We start from the raw sequence: 24199 nt of genomic DNA, 5'->3' as shown, positions 1-24199 counted from the left end.
CAGGGTAGGCAGTTGCTATGGGGCCCATGCAGGAGGGGAACCCAGGGGAGAAGGTAAGAGAGTGTGTCCTTCTGCTTAATCCATTATATACTGGAGTGTAAGTGACCCAATGATTACTTACATGCTGCAACACAAAAAAGGGTTAACAAGCAAAAGACAGAGATCTCTGCTTCACTGCACTGATAACCTCTGACCTCTGTTCTCTAGCTGCCTGCAGCAATCAAGTAGGAAAGGAAACTGTGCAGAGCTCCTGCAGAGGTCAGGGGTTATCAGTGCACCAGCAGTAAAGCAGATACATATGCACAGTGCTTTGTGTTCTGCATAGGAGAGGGGGGCCCCTTAAACATTTTTGTTATGGGGCACCGTGAATCCTAGCTACGCCCCTGCATTTGGCCGTCTATGACAGGTCAGGGGAGACAGAGGTGACCCTCCCCTATCCTTTCATACACCTGCCATGAGCTTAGACGTCTAAAGTTTCGGTTGGATTTTCCAGCTATTTTTGTATATTCCCGGTAATTACTGTTTTTCCGTCCACAAACACAAGTTTTTCCTGTTAGCGTGAAAGTTGAACTTTTCCCACTTGTCTCGGTTTGTTTCAGGCGCTCGCAGCCCGTGTCCATTAATGCATTAGGCAGAGTGGTTCTCATGGAGTCAAATTAACACCCACCTGCGGAGCTGAGAGCATATCCAAGCTCCAGGAGCACAATTTACCATCGGTGGAAACAGTAATAAGGTTGTGCGCATTCTGCGTCCCCACCACGTTCACACAGTAGATAGGATGCTGGAAGAAAGACAAGCACAGTGCTGTGATAGCCATTATCATACACGGGGGCCGCATGGTAATATATATATATATGGCATTGTATAGAAATAGATGCTGAAAAGGTCTAGAATTGGAGTCATTTGCTAATGATGAAATATACAGCAATGTTTTCCAGGCGGTGACTTTTAGCTGTTGTAAAACTACTACTCCCAGCATGCCCAGACAGCCAACAGAAAATGCAACAGTGAAAATGCAATAAAGTATATGGATATCGCATAGAATTACTGCACTACAACAATTGTATCAATATACACAGTGCATGTCAATATAACCCTACAATCGAGGCTTAAAGGGGTACATCAGCAAAAAAAAGTTTTCAAATCAACTGGTGTCAGAAAGTTATACAAATGTGTAAGTTACCTCTATTTAAAAATCTCCAGAACAGTGAACACAGTTAACCCTTTACAATCCTTCAGCTGTGCTGGAGAATAGGGAAGAGTGAGTGAGACACCAAGTGGTGAAAGTGCAAAACAGCAGCATATAGCCCAGAGTGTGGCACCTGACATACATTAAGTACCCTGCAACAGGTGAAATACAGATGTAGTGGCACACTGTACTGGGACACTGCATACATGTTGCTGAGACCTCCATATTAGCAGTAGTGTGTCTATAGGGGGATCGGATGGGTGATTACAACCAGGCCTATAAAACCATATAAGAGATAGATAGATAGATAGATAGATAGATAGATAGATAGATAGATAGATAGATAGATAGGAGATAGATAGATAGATAGATAGATAGATAGATAGGAGATAGATAGATAGGAGATAGATAGATAGATAGATAATCTATTCAATGTGGACTTTTCTCAAGCTTGAGAAAAGTCCACATTGAAGGACTGAAAGTCGCTACCGCTGTTCCGAGTGTTTTTCTTTATGGAATAAATTGTTCACTGTTTTTCACTACAAGACTGGCGTGCTGCAGTTATATCGTTTTTGCTATTTAACATACACCCTTGGATCAGGGTGAAACCGCTGGCACCCAGCATTCATTCATTACCGAGTGCCGCACCTTTTTGAAGAGTCTAGATAGATAGATAGATAGATAGACAGACAGAGGTGCTCACCGTATGTGCTGCAGCAGAAAGCGGCGTCCTCTGTACTGGAGTCCTCCGGTGGCTGCGGTTATCCCACAGTACTATCTGTCCAGAGTATGTACCACCAATCACAAGGTTTGGATGAAACCGAGCAAAGCAGACTGACATCACCGATGACTACAAAACAATAGGGAAAAGGCTTTAGAATACGTTTAGGTTTTAGAAATGTTATAGATCCCCTGCAAATCCTAACATCACATCCCATAATGTTAGTCAAAGAGGATGGAGTGTAACAACCTTAACATTTAAGAAGGTAAAGTGTATGTATGTATATATATATATATATATATATATATATATATATCATACCCAGATTTTATGGCCAGTCAGAGGGCACTCAGTCCACTAAGACCATGAACGCTAGACCCCCAGTTTTAAGAGCTCCTATACGTTTCCTCTATAAAGTGACTGTGGTATCCCACCACGCATGTTACTAGTATGTTACACCCCTCGCAAAAGCCTGTATTTTAAGTAACTGTGGTAATGAAGTAGTACCTAAGTTTTGCCACAAGATGACGCTATTGTATGTATCTGTACTTGTATTTTACACAGCTGCAAGTAACTAAAGAGTTATTGTTTATTGTGATCTGTGCACCAATGAGGACCTTCTCTTCTTCTCTACCTATCCCTGAGCTCCTTTCTTTCTATGCTTTCTTCTCTACCATTCACAGTGGATATTACACCACCTGTAGGACGTTGTCACTTGGGGAGAGGAAGTATACACCCACACTTAGTCAGTCTTAGTCTGGTTGTTGAGCAGAGAAGATGCAAAACAAGTTGGTCCTTGCTGTGGTCCGGCTCGGCCCTGGCTTTGCCAGGTCCCCACTCCAGAACTAGTCCGCAGTCTTAGTCAGGTTCCTGTGTAGAGCAGACATACATGGGAGACTCAGACATCAGTATCTTGAAAGCAGCACTTCTATACACTATGCAGTGTTAAGCTACTCCAAGGAGAGGACAAGTCAGAGAAACCCCAACCCACACCGGAACACCTCTAAAGGTGCAAAACAGTATCCGGATAACAAAAGGAACTGATCCGGATAGAGCAAAGTTGCTAGAAGCCTATGTACTTTATCTCGCAGCACGGGTGTAACCAGGAAATCTTGGCTACTCTGCTCAACCCAGGTAACAAGGTCTGGGGCTTGTGTCACCGTTATAAGACGGGTCACCAGACACTGGTGGACAAAAGGTGGTATAGCGACAAAGGTCGAAACACGGGCACCGTCTGTACCTACATAATTTACCGTTAGAGACAAGGAAGCAGTGCTATATGTGTCTACATAACTTAAAGAAAAAGACAAGAAGGCAGCACTATCTGTACCTACATCATTTACAGGTAGAGGCAAGGAGGCAGTACTATCTGTACCTACATCATTTACAGGTAGAGGCAAGGAGGCAGTACTATCTGTACCTACATCATTTACAGGTAGAGGCAAGGAGACAGTACTATCTGTACCTACATCATTAACATGCTGGTTAAAGCGCTCAATGCAGTGAAATCCTAGTCCTGTGTTTCGAGACTCTTAAATGAGGCTCCAGGGGCTCTTTTTTTTTGCATATACATCATTTACAGGTAGAAATAAGGAGGCAGTACTATCTGTACCTACATCATTTACATAGGAAGGCAGTACTATCTGTACCTACATCATTTACATAGGAAGGTTGTACTATCTGTACCTACATTATTCACAGAAAAAAAACAAAAGGTAACACTATCTGTACCGATATTATTGACATGGAGAGACATGTAGGTGGTATTCTATGGATCCCAAATGACTCTTGGTACGCCACTGAACCATCCTCAGGTTTCTGCCTCCTCTATGGCTAGGTTTACACTGCGTTTTTGCAATCCGTTTTTATCATCTGTTTTTTGGATGCCCCTCCCTGGAACACCAGGTCCTCTAAATCCAATGTATGACAAATAAAGTGTAAAAGAGTGAATAAGGCTAGGTTCACACTGCGTTTTTGCAATCCTTTTTTTCATCTGTTTTTTTGCAAAAAAACGGATTTAAAAAAACGGATGCAAACGGATTCCATTGGCTTCCATTATATAAAAAAAAAAACAGATCAAAATGGATCGGTTTTTTTTCTGACGGACAAAAAATGTGGTCGACCACGGTTTTTTTCCATAAAACAAAAAAAAAAAAACGGATCCATTTTTTTTTTTTAATTATGGAAGTCAACGGAAAAACGGATGAACACAGTTGCATCCGTTTTTTTAATCCGTTTTTTGCAAAAAACAGGTGAAAAAAAACGGATTGCTAAAACGCAGTGTGAACCTAGCCTTATTCACACTTTTACACTTTATTTGTCATAGATGGGTTCAGAGGACCTGGTGTTCCAGGGAGGGGCACCCTCATACAGTACATATACTGCTATACTCTATCCTGTGCTTCCATTGAGCGTCTGTAAGATGTAAATGTATATTTTCCCTGTTCAGCATTTATTCGATTCTGCAGACGTTGTGGAAGTCACTTGAGTGGTAAGTTTAGACGTGTTTTATAAGATCCCCGCTAAGAAGCTTCTACTGCAGAATGACCACAGTCTGCCTTACATCAGGACGTTATGCACTCAGGCATGGCAGCAGCCCTCATACAACACAATGGAGACATTTGTAAGCCACTCTGGTTGTCATGTGGTCTTAATAGAAGGGGAGACTCCCAGGCCTAATGCCAGAAGACAGAAGTAAGTCACAAGCACTTTCACTGGTAATATCCTCGCTACCTGGGGCTGCCGTGAAAGAGTAGTACCCGTTACTACTTATACAGTTGCTGTATGATGAGTGCAACCCCTAAAGAGTGAATACGATTTTTTTTTTTATCAGAAAGAGCGCCACCATTGTCCACAGGCTGAATCTGGTATTGCAACATTGCAGAATCTCACATGTTACAAGTATTATTGTTTATAACTCCTCTCCTGACCTTCCAGTGCCCCAAGTATAATGATCGCTACGGTTTCAAACAACTTCCCTCCGTGTTCTAGCTGATATGATTCCTAAATCCCTTCATTTACCTAAAATGACTCCTTACTCCAGAAAAACAACTTTAAAATCTTGGCCGCTAGGTATCTCCCTTTTTGGCAATCTGCTGTCTACTGTCTGTTGTCAGTGGAAATCTGTCTCTAGTAACACGTACATTAGGACAAAAACACGGAAAGTGGGGTCGGTGTTTACCATGTAGTATATACAGGACAGAGAGAAACTTGGGCTGTCAGTCTGCCTGCCAAAAATGATCCACACTGTTCCTCAAAGGTAAATCAATGCTTGTTGTTCAAGAAAGCAGCCATATTTTACTAATGCTGCATAACCTCTTTATTCCCAGGCGCCTAGCAGCACAGTATCACACCAGACAAGCTTAGATATGTGGTGCATTGCTGTGAGGCACGACCGGTCACTTGCTAGGTGGTACCGTGTGACGCCACCACTGTGGTGGTTGGTCGAAAAATAGCTCAGCCAGATGTTGTACTGTAGTGACACCAGTGCCAGGTGGGCACACAGGTATGGAGGCACACCTGCTTTTAGTTTAGAGTGGCAAGCTATACCCTTTCCCTGTGGTCGGTGACCTGGCGGGCTGTGAGAGGGTCCCTTGGGTGCTTATCATGTTGGTCCGGAGTGGAGTTGTGACCCACCCGGACTATTGGTACCACCACCCACAGAAAGGGGAGATGACCCAAAGAAAGTTGCAATTACTGTGTCGGTGTTTAAGTAATAATCACTAATAATCTCAATTTACTTTAGGAATACTTGATACAGTAGTATACAGTAGACTTGTGACTTGACAATATACTTTGGACTTGACTGACAAGACTTGTGCTGAGAGCCTGAGAGGTAGAGTAGCCGTGCTGGCTTGATTGGGTGCTGAGAAGTAGAGTGAGTATAGAGAAGTAGAGAGGAGGATGTCACGAGAGTTCCAACCCAAGTAGTAATGTGCTCTGCCGGAACTTTAAAAGTAGAATAAGTAGAATACTTGAGAGTAGAGAGAATACTTGTGCCCGTGTATTGCCCCCAATGTTGGGTGACCCGTCCTAGAGGGTGACACAATCCCCAGACCTTGTTACAGGAACCAGACTAAGGGTGCATTTACACCGACAGATTTATCTGACAGATTTTGGAAGCCAAAGCCAGGAATGGATTTGAGAAGAGGAGAAATCTGTCTTTCCTTTATGACCTGTTCCCTGTTTATAGTCTGTTCCTCGCTTTGGCTTCAAAAATCTGTCAGATAAATCTCTCTGTATAAACGCACCCTAAGACTAACTAAGTGTGAGACTACACTTCCTCTCCCCATGTGGCAACCTCCTACAGGGTATGTAATACCTGCTGTGAGTGGTGGAAAAGAGAGTGCAGAAGAAGAAGAATAAAGATAGGTGGAGAAGAGAAAATAGCTCTCATTGGTGCACAAATCACAAAAAAAAAAATAACCCCTTGAGTACTACAGCAGTGCAAAACATAAGTACAAGATATAGATACTAGCGAGATCTAGTGGCAAAACTTAGGTACTACTTCATTACCACTTTTACTTAGAGTACAGGCTTTTGCGAGGGGTGTATAAACTAGCAACACCCGTAGTGGTGTCCTAGACGCACAGTATCACCCCAGACAGGCTTAGATACACTGGCTTAGCAGCACAATATCATACTAGACAGCAGCACAGTATCACACCAGACAGGCTTTGATACACTGGCCTACCAGCAAAGCATCACACCAGACCGGTTTAGATACACTGGTATAGCAGCAAAGTATCACACCTGACAGGCTTAGATACAGCAGCTCCCTGGAGGTGATTTCACTACATACATGGCTCATTCTTCACCGTTACATAGAAACATTTCCGTTGCCTCGCTGTCGGCCTTTGACAGGACACATAACACCCCATGTTTTCTATTAACACTGTAGATTTTAATGTCTTCAACTGAAAAACAAAATCTCAGTATTTTATTGTTTTTTCCCCAAAAAGGACCAAAATACACCGTGAATAAAATTTAGCAAATTGTCAGACATCAGGATCGGGGTTTAACACATTGCCGTATATAGCAATCTACTCATTGTGCTCCATTAAAGTGACGGAACGTCACCAAATCTTTACAATACGGCCGCTGATTTCTGCCGCCCTCCGAGGCATTAAAAGCTTTTCCATGAGCCCCCTTACCGGGAGGGAGCCGTGTCACATTTACCTGCAACCAGCGGGCTGAGAGTCTGGACATGTCAGAACATTTACAGAAATCTCTGTAGTAATGGAAAGGTCTTCTACAAGAGTCACAGCTTGCTGCAGCGTTAACACACGCCGGCGTCCTACATATAAAGGGGACGGAAACGCCATTGTCCTTTTTAAAGGTTGAAATGCGTTGAATTCTGTGTTTATTCTGGAAAAATCTAATTTAAAGGGACTGACCAGTCGTATAAGATATACCCGGGCTGGCAAAAAAAAGGTTGCTATGCAAAGGACAGTGCTGTGAATGGTTGCTATGGACAACAAGGCCAGTGATGAGAGTAGTTATCGGAAAGAATAACACTGCTGTAAATGGTTGCTATGGAAAACAACGCCAGTGATGAGAGTAGTTGCTATGGGAAAGAATGACACAGTGCTGGTCACTATAGGCAGCAGGGACAGGGCTGTATATGGGTGGTATGACTAGGAAGGGTTATATAGACAACAAAGACAGTGCTGCAATAGGTTGCTATGGGAAATTAAGACAATGCTTTGAATGGTTGCTATAAGAAACAAAGACAAAGTGCTGCAATCGGTTGCCTTGGGTAGCAAAGACAGTGCTGCAAGTGGTTGCTATGCAAAACAGAACGTTGTGAAGGGTTGCTATGGACAAGAAATCACAGTGATGGGAATAGTTGCTATGGACCTCACAGACAGTAATAGAATAGTTGCTATGGACAACAAAGACAGTGATGGGAATAGTTGCTATGGACAGCACAGACAGTAATGGGAATGGTTGCTATGAACAGCACAGACAGTAATGGGAATGGTTGCTATGAACAGCACAGACAGTAATGGGAATGGTTGCTATGGACAAGAAAGACAGTGATGGGAATAGTTGCTATGGACAAGAAAGACAGTGATGGGAATAGTTGCTATGGACAACAAAGACAGTGATGGGAATAGTTGCTATGGACAACAAAGAGAAATCTGTGTTACTCACCTCACCTGTTTCCTGTGCCTCATCCCAGCAAGTGGCCACAATTCAAAGACAGGCAATTGCGGACCACAGAACACTATGGGGGAGATTTATCAAACATGTTGTAAAGTGAAGCTGGCTCAGTCGCCCCTAGCAACCAATCAGATTTCACCTTTCATTTCTCACAGACTCTTTGGAAAATGAAAGGTGGAATCTGATTGGTTGCTAGGGGCAACTGAGACAGTTTTACTTTACACCATGTCTGATAAATCTCCCCCTATCTGTCCATGGAGAGGTCTGTGAATTGCGGACAACTACGGTTGCTTAGGGGGTCGCGCTATGGACGTATGAATAGGGCCTTACCAATAACTACAACAGGGGAGACACCAGACACTTAAAGGGAATGTGTCAGCAGAAAATGACTTATTGGCTAAACACTGTTTTTATGTTACACGCATTGTTAAGAATTTTTGTTGACATTTTTTCTAATTTTCCACTTTTCTATCTATATTATTAAAAATAATCCTGAGATCTTGCAGTTCTCATTCTCACCACTGGGGCTAAAACTAAGCTGAGACTTCCTGTTGTGTCTGTGGTGATAAGAGGAGGCTGCTGTAAAGTGATCTGTACAGCAGTGCAGCGTCATGTGACACCAGTAGATAGAAGAGACAATAACAGCTGCCTGTGGAATGAACTCTTCACAGGTCACAGAGTGCGCTCAGTAATGTCTCACATTCGTCTCAAGGAACAAGAGTCTGTCTATTGTCTATGTCCATGAGTCTTACTGTAAAGCAGGTCACTAAATGCTGTTAAGAACAGTCCAGGCAAGATGGGTGAGTGCGGGAGGAGCCGCGGGGAGATGCGGGGGGGGGGGGGGGCTGCCCAGGTGATCACTAGATCGTCTGGGCAGCCCAGTGGCGGTCTACTATGGCGGATTATAATGTGGCGGTTTGGGCGGCCGCCCGGGGCCCGAGGCTCGGGGGGCCCATGCCACGCCGCCTACATTATAATGCCGCTGCGGCCCGGCCCCCCCGTGCCACTGCAGGCTCTTGTGACCGCAAGCATTGTTTTGCTTGCGGTCACAAGAGTCCTGCTCTTACTGTCCCCCGGCTGTTGTGCAGCTGCCGGAGGTGTCCCGTCCTATCCCCCGGCAGCGCACGCATCAGACAGCTCCCCGTGCGCCTGTGGCTGTGACTTCCGGCGCACGGGGAGCTCTGTGATGCGCGCGCTGCTGGGGGATAGGACGGGACACCTCCGGCAGCTGCACAACAGCCGGGGGACAGACAGAGCCTGCAAGACAGGAGAGGATCGACGGGGGAACGGGTTGTAAGGTGAGTTTTCTTTGTTGTTGTTTTTTTGTTTTTTGTTTTTTAAATCTGCCTGCACTGGGGAAAGGGGGGGGGGGGCATCTATAAGGGGGGGGGGAGGTGGACCATCTATAAGGGGGGAAAAGAGGGGGACCATCTATAAGGGTATAAGGGGGGGGGGGGGGGACCATCTATAAGAGGGGGGGAGGGGGACCATCTATAAGGGGGGAAAAGGGGGGACCAGTTATGGGGGGGGAAGAGGGGGACCATCTATAAGAGGGGGGGAAGAGGGGGACCATCTATAAGGGGGGAAAAGGGGGGGCCAGTTATAAGGGGGGGAAGAGGGGGACCATCTATAAGGGGGGGAAGAGGGGGACCATCTATAAGGGTATAGGGGGGGGGGAAGAGGGGGACCAGCTATAAGGGGGGGAAGAGGGGGACCAGCTATAAGGGGGGGAAGAGGGGGACCAGCTATAAGGGGGGACCAGCTATAAGGGGGGGAAGAGGGGGACCATCTATAAGGGGGGAAGAGGGGGACCATCTAGAAGGGGGGGACCATCTATAAGAGGGGGGGAAAGGGGGGGCATCTATAAGAGGGGGGGAGAGGGGGCCATCTATAAGGGTATAAGGGGGGGGGGGAGGGGGGCCATCTATAAGGGGGGGAAGAGGGGGACCATCTATAAGGGGGGATAAGGGGGGGAAGAGGGGGACCATCTATAAGAGGGGAAGAGGGAAGAGGGGGACCATCTATAAGGGGGGAAGAGGGGGACCATCTAGAAGAGGGGGAATATCTATAAGGGGGGAAGAGGGGGACCATCTATAAGGGGGAAGAGGAGGACATCTATAAGGGGGGGAAGAGGGGGACCATCTATAAGGGGGGGGGAAAGGGGTACCATCTATAAGGGGGGGAAAGAGGGGTACCATCTATAAGGAGGGAAGAGGGTGACCATCTATAAGGGGGGAAGAGGGGGACCATCTAGAAGGGGGGGGACCATCTATAAGGGGGGAAGAGGGGGACATCTATAAGGGGGGGGGAAGGGGTACCATCTATAAGGGGGGGAGAGGGATACCATCTATAAGGGGGGGGGGAAGGGTGACCATCTATAAGGGGGGAAGAGGATGACCATCTATAAGGGGGGAAGAGGGGGACCATCTCCTATAGGATTAGCACCCTCCTTTCCTGACATCCTCTGTGCTGCTGTGACCTCCCCTATAAGATCAGCCCCCTCCTCTCCTGACATCCTCTGAGCTGCTGTGACCTTCCCTATTAGATCAGCACCCTCCTCTCCTGACATCCTCTGTGCTGCTCGGACCTCTTCTATAGATCAGCACCCTCCTCTCCTGACATCCTCTGTGCTGCTAGGACTCTCCTATCTGATTAGCACCCTCATCTCCTGACATCCTCTGTGCTGCTGTGACCTCCCCTATAAGATCAGCACCCTCCTCTCCTGATATCCTCTGTGCTGCTGTGACCTCCCCTATAAGATCAGCACCCTCCACTCCTGACATTCTCTGTGCTGCTGTGACCCTGCGACCTCCCCTATAAGATCAGCTCCCTCCTCTCCTGAAACCAGGTGGCAATATGTTTATTGGGGGCAGTGGAGATGGGGTGGACAATGCTTACTGGGAGCAGCAAGGGACCAAACATTATGTTTATTGGGGCCAGCAGGGAGGGGAGGCAGGCAGTGTTTATTGGGAACAGTGTGTGGGGGGGGGGGGCAGTAGCGGAGTATAATGTGGGCGGATTGACAGGGGGGGGGGGGCCAGGTTGGGTGGACAGCCCAGGGTACATTTAATCCGACACTGACTGCCGCTGCTCCTGTTCCACGGAAAAACAAGCGACGCAACGATCAGCCGACATGAACGATGTCGGCTGATCATTGCCTTCTATTCCACTGAACGATTATCGGCCGTAATCGTTCCGTGGAATAGGGTCTTTACACTGATGGCCTATCCTAAGGATTGAAGCCAACATCCTAGTTAATCCCTTTGCGCCAGAGTTCCCTCTTGGGCCTGTAATTCGTTGACGCTCAGCGGCCTCTATGCCGCATGGCAAGACGAGGTAGTGGGGGCGGGGGATTTTCAGCCAGGATTTGGTTAAACAAGAAGTATTTATTTAAGAAGAAAGGAAGCAATGTGAACCTATCTGGTTTCTGGTCTCCAGAAATGCTGCGGCTTTCTGGATATGCCCCACAAACCACATGAAAGTTGCAGCATCAGGCGCAGCCGCGCGGCTGTTCAAACGCCAGGAGCTGGATTGTTCCACTTAGAACTTCAAACCAGCGAGCTCTTGATACGTGGCCACAAATTACATTTATTTTATTGGAAAAGTACTGAGCCCTGCTCGTGCTTAATGCCTCCCTTCTGTCTCCTCCGCTTCTGATATTCCCTCCATCTCAGCCCATAAAGTTTGTCGTATTTATCAATAATCGGCGTAATAAACTTATAATAAGAATCCGCGACAATTCAGAATGTAACGCAATGAAACTGCTAAGTCAGGTCTCTGGCTCCGGGGGAAAAAAAGTTTTTTTAATCAACTAATGTCAGAAAGTTATACAGATTTGTAAATGACTTCTATTTATAAATCTCCAGTCTTCCAGTACTTATCAGCTGCTGAATGTCCTGCAGGAAGTGGTGGTTTCTTTCCAGTCTGACACAGTGCTCTCTGCTGCCACCTCTGTCCATGTCAGGAACTGTCCAGGGCAGGAGAGGTTTTCTATGGGGATTTGCTGCTGCTTGTGGCAGTTCCTGACATGGACAGAGGTGGCAGCAGAGAGCACTGTGTCAGACGTTGGGAGGGGGGATGTTGTGACTACTATAGAGGTATATAAGTAAGCCTTCAAATTATCACTGGACTTGCATTTACAGGTGAGCTTTGTATATACCGCATTGCATATTGCGTATTGCTTGTAAGAGAATAGACACAGTTCTCTTGCAGGATCCTGAGTGGCAGGGGATATGATTTACAGTTCTCACTCGGCCCAGGAATAAGGAGAGGATAATATATCAGAATTTGTTCGTACTGAAATAGCCCTGAATCCCGGGGGTACCAGGAGCCGCCAGTTACCAAACCGACCTCCCAGGAAGCCGACTGTGGACTCCACCGCTCCGAGGATGATAATAGGGTTTATCTCAAGGGTGTCACCACCAACATCTGTCACCGGCTGCGTTCTCCGCCATCCAGCAGAGAAGAGGTTTGCCAGCTTAAATTGTGGGGCAGTGGTGTATTCTGAAAATGTAACCTCATCTAAAAATAGTAAGAACTTCCTTAAAGGGATATTCCAGCTGCACAAAAATGTCACACTTTGGGTGCTGTACAAATAAGAAAGAAACCATAATCACCTGCCCTGATCCCCCACAGCTGCCTTTCCAACAGATCCTAATCCATGCTGCTCTCTGCTGCCCCCTGGTCCCTGTGAGGTGTTGTCCCCGCCTTTACCAGTGATTGACTGAGCAGTCACTTCCTTCTGGGACAACACCTCACATGAAACAGAAGCAGCAGAGACTGGATTCTGTCAGGATCAACAGCTGCGTGGGATCGGGCCAGGTGAGTATGAAAAGGGTTAATCACCTGTAAACATATAAAAGATTGTCGGCTAGTCCGCCCTCATATTATTTCCTTTTATTCTTATCTTAGGATAGATATATATATATATCCCAGTTAGGTTTACATTCACTTACTGAAGATTTACCAACCACATCTGCTGGATGTTTGCCCCAAGTATCTACTACAGCCCAGCATACCAACCGCTATTCCACGTAGCGATGCACGGTTGGTGACCGATGATTTTAGGTTTGGGCCTAAATAAATGATCAGCCGATGACACGATCGGCTGATCGTTTTCTGTATTCCACCGAGCAATAATTGGACGAATCGGGCCGATTCAGCCGATTATCGCTCCGTGGAATAGGCCCCTTCCCCACCAAACCTTCTCCTATGTCACTGACCTTACCTACCAACCCTTCTCCTATGTCACTATCCTTACCTACCAACCCTCCTCCTATGTCACTATCCTTACCCACCAAACCTTCTCCTATCTCACTATCCTTACCCACCAAACCTTCTCCTATATCACTATCCTTACCTACCAAACCTTCTCCTATATCACTATCCTTACCTACCAAACCTTCTCCTATGTCACTATCCTTACCTACCAAACCTTCTCCTATCTCACTATCCTTACCTACCAAACCTTCTCCTGTCACTATCCTTACCTACCAACCCTCCTCCTATGTCACTATCCTTACCCACCAACCCTTCTCCTATGTCACTATCCTAACCCACCAAACCTTCTACTATGTCACTATCCTTACCCACCAACCCTTCTCCTATGTCACTATCCTGACCTACCAACCCTTCTCCTAAATCACTATCCTTATCTACCAAACCTTCTCATATGTCACTATCCTTACCTACCAAACCTTCTCCCATCTCACTATCCTTACCTACCAAACCTTCTCCTATGTCACTATCCTTACCTACCAAACCTTCTCCCATCTCACTATCCTTACCTACCAAACCTTCTCCTGTCACTATCCTTACCTACCAAACCTTCTCGTATGTCACTATCCTTACCTACCAAACCTTCTCCTATGTCACTATCCTTACCTACCAAACCTTCTCCTATGTCACTATCCTTACCTACCAAACCTTCTCCTATATCACTATCCTTACCTACCAAACCTTCTCCTATGTCACTATCCTTACCTACCAAACCTTCTCCTCTGTCACTATCCTTACCTACCAACCCTTCTCCTATGTCACTATCCTTACCTACCAAACCTTCTCCTATGTCACTATCCTTACCTACCAAACCTTCTCCTATGTCACTATCCTTACCTACCAAACCTTCTCCTATGTCACTACCCTTACCTACCAAACCTTCTCCTATATCACTATCCTTACCTACTAAACTTTCTCCTATCTCACTATACTTACCTACCAAACCTTCTCCTATATCACTATCCTTACTTACCACACCTTTTCCTATGTCACTATCCTTACCTATCAAACTTTCTCCTATCTCACTATCCTTACCTACCAAACCTTCTACTATGTCACTATCCTTACCTACCAAACCTTCTCATATGTCACTATCCTTACCCACCAAACCTTCCCATATGTCACTATCCTTACCTACCACCCTTTCTCCTATGTCACTATCCTTACCTACCAACCCTTCTCCTATCTCACTATCCTTACCTACCAAACCTTCTCCTATGTCACTATCCTTACCTACCAAACCTTCTCCTATGTCACTATCCTTACCTACCAAACCTTCTCCTATGTCACTATCCTTACCTACCAAACCTTCTCCTATGTCACTATCCTTACCTACCAACCCTTCTCCTATGTCACTATCCTTACCTACCAACCCTTCTCCTATATCACTATCCTTACCTACCAAACCTTCTTCTATGTCACTATCCTTACCTACCAAACCTTCTCCTATATCACTATCCTTACCTACCAACCCTTCTCCTATGTCACTTTCGTAAAGAGCAGGGTCCAGAATAGACCCCTGGTGCCCCCACTTGTAACCAGTCTCTGCTCAAAATACACTCCATTACCAACAACCCTCTGACATCTATCCTTCACCAACCAACTATCCCAGGATTAAGTCCAATATTAGCTCTTTATTTCAGTTCTATTTAGAGACTACAACTTGCAATTATCTATAATTCTTAAAAAAAACCTGCAAAAAATGCATTTCCATTACAGGAAGGGGTTAATGGTTTATACTGTATAGGAACTTTTTGTAAGTCTTAGCACCTAATACTGTAGCTGAAGTAGATTCCTGACATGACATTGACCTGGCAAGTCTCGCCCTTTCTTCCACCCACAGTCTGAGCTGTCCGGAGTGGTGAGTGACATGTAAACATCCCAGCCATGAGCCCATCCTCCCGTGTATAGAGCATGTACACGGCGGATTCAGCCCTGATTCTTCGCGTGCCAGGCTCAGATACGAGGCCGGGTGTGGAAGCCACGAGAAAACAACAAGGAAGGAAGTCATACTTTGTGGTGCACAAGACGTGGGCTGCTGACTTAACCAATATTTTCCATGGACTTTGTGTATAAAAACAGAAATTGGGACGTTGTCATTGAAGCTGTGGCAAGACAGCGGAAGGGGGCGGAGTATGGCGAGGAATAACGCTGCCAGATTTCTTTGGATTTTCCTTATTGCAGTGTTTTCTTGAGGCCAGCCTTCCCCGAATGTCAGGGTAAATTTAGGGCGTCTTGGTCAAAGTGGCTGTCATTGTTTACTATAGAAAATGAACCATAAAAATCAACGGAATGTATGAGAAAATACTTGGAATATAAGGGAAATGGAGAGGGTACATCTCACCTCCAGAAAAGCAATGGGCCGGGATATTTATTAAAGGAGAATTGCTCATGGGCCTAGCCCTATTTTACTGCTGTGAGCTGCACTCACTATTCTGCACTCACTATTCTGCTGGTGGGGTCACTGTGTACATACATTACATTACTGATCCTGTACTACATTCTGTATTATACTTCAGAGCTGTAGTCACTATTCTGCTGGTGGGGTCATTGTGTACATTACATTACTGATACTATTCTGATCCTGAGTTACATCCTGTATTATACTCCAGAGCCGCACTCACTATTCTGCTGGTGGGGTCACTGTGTACATACATTGCATTACTGATCCTGAGTTACATCCTGTATTATACTCCAGAGCTGCACTCACTATTCTGCTGGTGGGGTCACAGTGTACATACATTACTGATCCTGTACTGATCCTGAGTTACATCCTGTATTATACTCCAGAGCCGCACTCACTATTCTGCTGGTGGGGTCACTGTGTATGTACATTACATTACTGATCCTGAGTTACATCCTGTATTATACTCCAGAGCTGTAGTCACTATTCTGCTGGTGGGGTCACTGTGTACATACATTACATTACTGATCCTGTACTGATCCTGAGTTACATCCTGTATTATACTCTATAGCTGCACTCACTAGTTTGCTATAAAGTTTCAGGACTTTTTATTGTACAGTGATAGATCATTCAACATGAAGCTGGAAAACCCCTTTAAGAATCTGGCAGGGTGGCGCATGTTTTAGCTGTGGGTCCCCGAACACATTACAAGGAAGGTGTCGATGACCACAGGTGAAGGGTGCCCTGCCAACGTAATGAAGGAACACCTGTGACTAATCTCTTCTGACTACAACTAACGCAACGCAAACAGCCTTCAATTACCTAAATCTTCACCTTTTTGGCAAGGGAACCTAGATTACCGATTAAAAAAAAAATACTATAAAAAGCGATGAAATGTAAAATCTCGGGGCCGCGCCAAACAAACCACAAAAGTGAGTCAGCCCTCTTGTCATTAAAAAAACACCAATAATTCTTCACCGAGGCTCATGGCAAAAAAAAGTAATCCAGTTTCTGCTCTGTTCTCGGCTGGATATCAACACCTACCATGTGCTCGGAGCCTTGCGTTCCCGCTCCAATGGTTTTCACTAATATCCTCAGACAGGATGGTGAATAGACTATGGGCACACTATACATTATAAAAAGTTACAGGGGGGGTACTATAAAAGGATTTAAGGGGGGCTCCAATCCTGTTCTGGTCCTAATTCAGTCAAAGGGCATCTAGACATCTACAGTTGTTGGAGGGACTTCTAGAGTCCTAGGATCACCTGGGAAGGTGGTGTACAACATATCTATCTGGACAAGTTTGGCTTATCCACAGTCTGATTGATACAAGTCTCAACCTATTTTGAAAATAAGGACCAACAGCTCTGATTGCGGTGGCTAGAGGTGGTCTACCAGTTGAAATGAGTGGACGGGCTGTTTAGAAGTTACAGCATGGGACTGTGAGCAAAACCTCTTCTCTGTGACAAAGTCTACTGGCTGAGGATTGGATATGAGGTGGCCATATGTGTGGCATGGTTTCCAGTCAAGAGATTGGCCCTAGGAAGGGTGACCCCACCTTACCATGGAGAATTCCCTATGATCCATTAAGGTTGATTCCACCTTTTCGACCCTCTGTTGTAGTCCCATCATCATTCAGGGATCTCCCGGCCTATGACTTGGCTTCATTCAGGTGGGATAAGAAGAATTTCCAGCTAACTCGTAGTGTGGTGGTCTTTAGTTTTTTAAACTCCACCACCATATGGTATTGGTACCTGTAAGGTATCAATTCTACAATGGTGGCCTCAATGTCAACAAAAGGATGATGGCACCATCAAAGAGACAGCATGGAGGAGATGAAGGTTACTAGAGAAAAAAACAATTGGTGGGGAACCTGTTGAGGACTTGTCCCCCTATTGTAGTAATGTTAGCATCCAGTGGTACAAGCCTTCTCTTACCATGGACCCCAATATGGTGGCCATGATGATGTCACATCATCGTTTAGACCTACATGAAACAGTGGGAAGAAGGTTTCCATGGGAAGGTGGATGGTGAAGATCCCTAGGTCACCAGAGGGGTCAAGTGCCCCCCTGTTCCCTCCCTGCATATAGTCACTGGCAGCGATGGCATGAGCACTTGGTCAGATGTTTCTCATGGTTCTGATTCAGGTGACAGGTTCAGTTTTTATATAGTAACACGGAGTCAATATAAAATAAGAAAAAAACAAGGCGGACATGAAGCTGGCGCAGTGGTGGGCAGACATCACCCGCAGGGTACATGTCAGATTTTATCATGAACATCGTGTCACAGTAGATGGAACAGCAGTGATGTAGTGTGTACGAGTGGGCAGAGGGAGGCTCCGAAAATCTACTGGTAATCCACAGGCCTCCGGTTACCATGACAACTAACAGCAACTTCACCCGGGAGGTGCCCAACCAGGAGAGAAAGACAGTCTGCTGAACCCCCGCACACAGCATGCTGAAAGGGTTACACGGGATTTATAATAAATGGGTTTTCTGGCACAAATAACCTCTATCTAACGTATCTTTTATCTATCTCTCTATTATCTATCTATCTATTATCTATCTATCTCCTATCTATCTATCTATCTATCTATCTCCTATCTATCTCCTATCTATCTATCTATCTATCTATCTATCTATCTATCTATCTATCTATCTATCTATCTCCTATCTATCTATTTCCTATTTATCTATCTATCTACTATCTATCTATCTACTATCTATCTCTCTATCTATCTACTGTATCTATTATCTATTTTCTATCTATCTATCTCATATCTATCTATCTATCTATCTATTAATTATGTATCTATTTATCTATCTATCAGTCTATTTAACTCATATCTATCTATCTCTTATCTCTCTCTCTTATCTATCTATTAATCATCTAGCTATCTATCTCCTATCTATCTATCTATCTATCTATCTCCTATCTATCTCCTATCTATCTATCTCCTATCTATCTCCTATCTGTCTATCTATCTATCTATCTATCTATCTATCTATCTATCTATCTCCTATCTATCTATCTATCTATCTATCTATCTATCTATCTATCTATCTCCTATCTATCTCCTCTCTATCTATCTATCTATCTATCTATCTATCTATCTATCTATCTATCTATCTATCTATCATACAGTGTGGCCTCACCTGGCAGTGGAATACATATTCTGGAGTTGTTTTCTTAAACTTCATGTTCCATACTAAGGCGACACCGTCAGGTTCATGAGGGGCGTCTTCATTATTATTATAGGAGGCCACCATTAGTTCTGGATACTGAAACAGATAGAACAGTAATTCTGACCATAGGGGAGGTGACTTATATATAGTAAGTGGAGTACTGTATATCCTGAATAGATAGAAAACAATGTATAAATGATGGAGGAAGGGAAGGAAATAAGGGAGGGAGGGAAGGAGGGAGAGAGGAGAGGGAAAGGGAATGAAAAGGAAAGGGAAAAGACCAGGGAAAGTGAAGGGAAAAGGAAAGGGAGGGAATGGAATGGAAAGGAGAAGGGGAGGGAAAGGGAAGGGAAAGGAGAAGGGAAGGGAAAGTGAAGGGAAAAGGAAAGGGAGGGAAGGAAAGGAGAAGGGGAGGGAAAGGAAAGTGAAGGGAAAAGGAAAGGAAGGAGGGAAGGGGAAGGAGAGGGAATAGAAAGGAGAAGGGGAGGGAAAGGAGAAGTGAAGGGGAGGGAAAGAAAAGGAAAGGGAAAAGGGAAGGGAAAGGAGAAGGGAAAATAAGAAAAGAAAGAATGGAGGAGAATGGATATGCTCCCATGAGGATGGGCCCTATATTACTCTTTACACACTTATCTGTGTTACCTGCAGCGACCAGTCAAGACAAGTAACCACTCGATGTTTCGACCAATGTTCATCATAGAACTGTCGATTAAAGGAGAGATTGGCCCCAGCTTGGATGTCCCTAAATAAAACAGAGAAAACATCTTGCTTTCTATAGACAGTACATGTACAGTATGTACAGAAGAAATCTCAGCATTCCTATCATTACACAGCCAGGCTGGTGAGCCATTCAGGAGTCCAGGAAAGCTGTGTGAAACCTTGCAGTCATAATGCTTATACTTAGAATTTCTTGCCCAACCTCTTATCAGTACCATAATTCATGAAGAAACATACATACTGATCCTGTTGCATCAAAACCTTATGTAACCACAGCTACACATCAAAGGCGGTCTGCCGCGGCGGTAATAAGACGCTCATCCATCATGACAATGACAGAAATATTTCCTTTAAAGTCACAAAAATAAATGACTTCTCATAAAACGCAGATTGTGCATCACATTAGAGAAGAGGAACATGAAGGAGGTACGTGATGTCATCGATCTGGTATGGTGCGGTCATGTAGAGGTTAATAATAACCTGACTCTGAAAGAAATGCGTCAGACATAACTAGTGGAATGGGGAAGGTGGAGTATAGAGGTAACTCACACTACACAGAGAATGTACTACCACCCTCATCGTCTGGGCAGACGTTACAGGCCCAAAGCATGAGGCTGCACTACTGAGACATTCTAATGACATTAGTTACTTTTATACAGTACTGACATGGATTCAAGTATCTGCAACTATGGATGTTAAAAAAATTGGTTTGTTTGTTTGTTTGTTTGTTTAATTTAATTTTACATAATGTATGCAAAGACTGCAACAAATCAATCTATAGATAGATAGACAGACTCAGGCATGCATACATGCTGCCCCTGCTGATTCCTGTCCATTTCCGCTGTGTTTCCATCAATTTCTGAGGTTGACAGGTTTTCACACGACCTTCCCCCTACCGAACTTGGGTCCCCTGCAAAAATGCTCGAGTTTCCCATTGACTTCAATGGGGTTTGTTATTCAAAACGAGCACTAAAGTATCGGGAGATATTTGTCTCGAGTAACGAGCACCCGAGCATTTTAGTACTCGCTCATCACTAATAGATAGATAGATAGATAAATAAATAGGAGATAGATAGATAGATAGATAGATAGATAGGAGATAGATAGATAGATAGGAGATAGATAGATAGATAGATAGATAGATAGATAGATAGATAGATAGATAGATAGGAGATAGATAGATAGATAGATAGATAGGAGATAGATAGATAGATAGATAGATAGATAGATAGATAGATAGGAGATAGATAGATAGATAGATAGATGATAGATAGATAGGAGATAGATAGATAGATAGATAGATAGATAGATAGATAGATAGGAGATAGATAGATAGATAGATAGATAGATAGATAGATAGATAGATAGATAGGAGATAGATAGATAGATAGATAGATAGGAGATAGATAGATAGGAGATAGATAGATAGATAGATAGATAGATAGATAGGAGATAGATAGATAGATAGATAGATAGATAGATAGATAGATAGATAGATAGGAGATAGATAGGAGATAGATAGATAGATAGATAGATAGATAGATAGATAGATAGATAGAAGATAGATAGGAGATAGATAGATAGATAGATAGATAGATAGATAGATAGATAGATAGATAGAAGATAGATAGATAGATAGATAGATAGGAGATAGATAGATAGATAGATAGATAGATAGATAGGAGATAGATAGGAGATAGATAGATAGATAGATAGATAGATAGGAGATAGATAGATCGATAAATAAATAAATAGGAGATAGATAGATAGATAGATTGATAGAATGAATATTAGATTCTTTCAGGGTGAATTGCTAATTATTCAGCCAATTAACCAGTAATAAATGGATGTCATCTCTTGGGTGAAGCATTATTGTTCCCATGTCTATAATCTCACTATACACTATATTGATAATAAATAATCAGACGTCTCTGCGGATATACAAGGACTCCACAGAGAATTCCAGCTCTTATTGCCCCCTTGGGATTACCCCAACCCCCGCTGTGCCCCCCGGAGAGGCTGTTACCATTTTTCTCATGTTTCCCCTCAGACTTATCCTTATTTGACATCAATTATTAAATCATTGGGGAAATTATGATGACAAACAAGAGATGAGAGCGGTGACTGGATGGATGAGGATGTGAGGCCCGGTTCACACGCCCGCAGCGATGTCCTGGGCCGCAGACCTACAGCTATGGCCGGCACTGTGGATGTGCATCTGTAGCCATCCACAACTGAACGGACCAGTTTATAGGCTGCAGCATGGACACTGACTACTGGCGTGTGACTGGGACCACAGAAATCAATGGGTCCATTGCTTGCTCTTTCCTATCCTTTAGTAAAAATCCACCCATCTGTGTACATCCTTAAAATATTGCTGCTTTGCTGCGGACTCTCAGGTCACATGACCTAACATGTGCCTGATGATCCAATGTTTGTACGTATAGAATGCTCTTAGAAAGGTAACCAGTATGAAGGATCTGTGTCAGCCAGTGTCTGTGAGGCTCCTCATAGCAATCCTGAGATATGACACTGACAACTGATAACATTGCAGACATATACTAACCACAGAACAGTTGGGGGTAATTTTGGGGAAATGTTACAACTATTAATGCAAAGACTTTTCCAAATGTTTTGTGACTTTTTGCCATTCAGTGATCCATTTGACAAGTGGGTGGGGCTTAGCACAAAGTAAGGGTCCTATTCCACGGGCCGATGGGGACCCGATCAATAATGTAAACGTGTCAATAATGTAAACGTAAACGTAATGGGCCTATTACACAGCCTGATAATTGTTTAGCGAGGGCTGCAGGGACGTCGTTACCGATGTCCTTGCAGCCCTTGTTTAAACACCATACATTACTTACACATGTTACAGGGCTCCTCCTGCGCTCCTTCTCCCTCCCGATCTCGCGCAGCAGCAGCTTCGGTGCGCCTTGTCTGAGCTGACAGACCACTTAGCCAATCACTAGCCGCTGCTTCCTGGCCAGTGATTGGCTGAGTGGTCTGCTCAGACAGGCCGCACCGAAGCTGCTGCTGCACGCGGGACCGGGAGGAAGAAGGAGCGCAGGAGAAGACCTGCAATATGCTTAGGTAAAGTAAGGTGCTCGTGAAATCGGTCGGTCGCCACGCATCGCTATTCTACGCTACGATGTACGGTCGGTGCCCGATGATTTTAGGTTTGAACCTAAATAAATGACTGATCGGCTGATCGTTGTCTCTATTCCATGGAGCTCCGTGGAATAGGAGTCTAAGCATAGTTTTGTGTGAAGAGGGCGTGGCCAACTCACTACAATTTACACCTGCTGGCTCAGGTAAATGTCGGCCTAAGAGTTAGGTATCAGATTCATAGGTCAGTTTCAGCATCCAGGGTCAGATGTTAAATTCAGTTATTACAGTCAAAGGTTAAAGTCAATGGTTATGGGTCAAAGTCAGGGGTAAAAGGTAAAGGTCAATGTCAGGTGTTAGAGTCACATGTTAGCTTCAGGGGTCAAAGTCAGTTTTCAGAGTCAGGTGTCAGCTTTAAGTGTCAGGGCAGCATGTCAGAGTCTTGTGTCAGCATCAGAGTCGGGTATCAGGAAACATGTCAGCATCAGGGATAAGAGTCAGGAATCAGAGTCAAGCAGCAATGTCAATTGCCAGACTCAGGTGTCACCATCAGGGTTTAGAGTCAAGTATTAGAGTAAAGTGTCAATGTCAGGTGTCAGCTTTAGTTATCAGGGCTACATGTCAGAGTCATGTATTACCATCAGCGTTTAAAGTCAGGTATCAGAGAAACATGTCAGCATCAGAGATAAGAGTCAGATCAGAGTCAAGCACCAATGTCAAATGTCAGAGTCAGGTGTCAGAATCAAGTGTCAGAGTCAGGTGTCAGCTTTAGGCATCAGCTCTACATGTCAGAGTCAGGTGTCAGAATCAAGTGTCAGAGTCAGGTGTCAGAGACAAGTGTTACCATCGGGGTTCAGAGTCAGGTATCAGAAAACATTTCGGCATCAGGGATAAGAGTCAGGTATCAGAGTCATGTGCCCTTCCTCAGTCCTGGTCCTGGATCACATTTTCCACGTCCTTTATTAGTGATTTTCCCTTTAATTGGTAATGTACACCATATCTATTTATAAGCATAGGCAAAAGTCTTACTAGCGAGCCGATATTTTTGCTTGAAGCCACATGTCATGACTAACGCCAAAGTGTTCTGCTTATGGCGGTTCTATAAATACAGCTGTCATCATCCATCACCAGGACGGGTTTTCTCGTTGCTCCCCAGAGTTCGATGAGTCACAAATGACAGAACGTGCTGGTTGCTGAAGCTCAGGCAGACGTGACAAGACCTGGCGGAGATGTCAGCGGCGGCCCTGCTGGCACCCGGGTACATTAGTGCATGGCACTGCCACAGGCAGCCAGAATATGTGTGAACCGTCTGTAAATGTCCTGAGAGATGTTATTAAAGGTGAAGTCCGGGGAATTTGAAAATCCGGCAGATAGGAGGGGCAGGGGGGAATTTGATAACTAGTAGGCATCTCTCCCTGTGCCCGCGGTGATCAGCA

General features: G+C 44.6%; 1 protein-coding gene across 13 annotated transcripts in view; it reads right to left on the bottom strand.

Moving 5' to 3' along the window:
* DYNC1I1 (dynein cytoplasmic 1 intermediate chain 1) overlaps nucleotides 1–24199 on the bottom strand; it is a 209126-nt gene that overhangs the window by 67703 nt on the left and 117224 nt on the right. For all 13 annotated transcript variants that reach the window (XM_069959361.1, XM_069959367.1, XM_069959369.1 and 10 more), the window contains 4 exons: nucleotides 19581–19680; nucleotides 18912–19037; nucleotides 1893–2039; nucleotides 668–781 (listed from right to left, as the gene is read on the bottom strand). In XM_069959361.1, coding sequence (XP_069815462.1) covers nucleotides 668–781; nucleotides 1893–2039; nucleotides 18912–19037; nucleotides 19581–19680 — 487 coding nt within the window. The remainder of the gene's footprint in view (nucleotides 1–667; nucleotides 782–1892; nucleotides 2040–18911; nucleotides 19038–19580; nucleotides 19681–24199) is intronic.

Source organism: Dendropsophus ebraccatus, chromosome 2 (assembly GCF_027789765.1).
Source record: "Dendropsophus ebraccatus isolate aDenEbr1 chromosome 2, aDenEbr1.pat, whole genome shotgun sequence".
Taxonomy (NCBI): Eukaryota; Metazoa; Chordata; class Amphibia; order Anura; family Hylidae; genus Dendropsophus; species Dendropsophus ebraccatus.
This window is presented reverse-complemented; position numbering and strand designations above follow the sequence as displayed.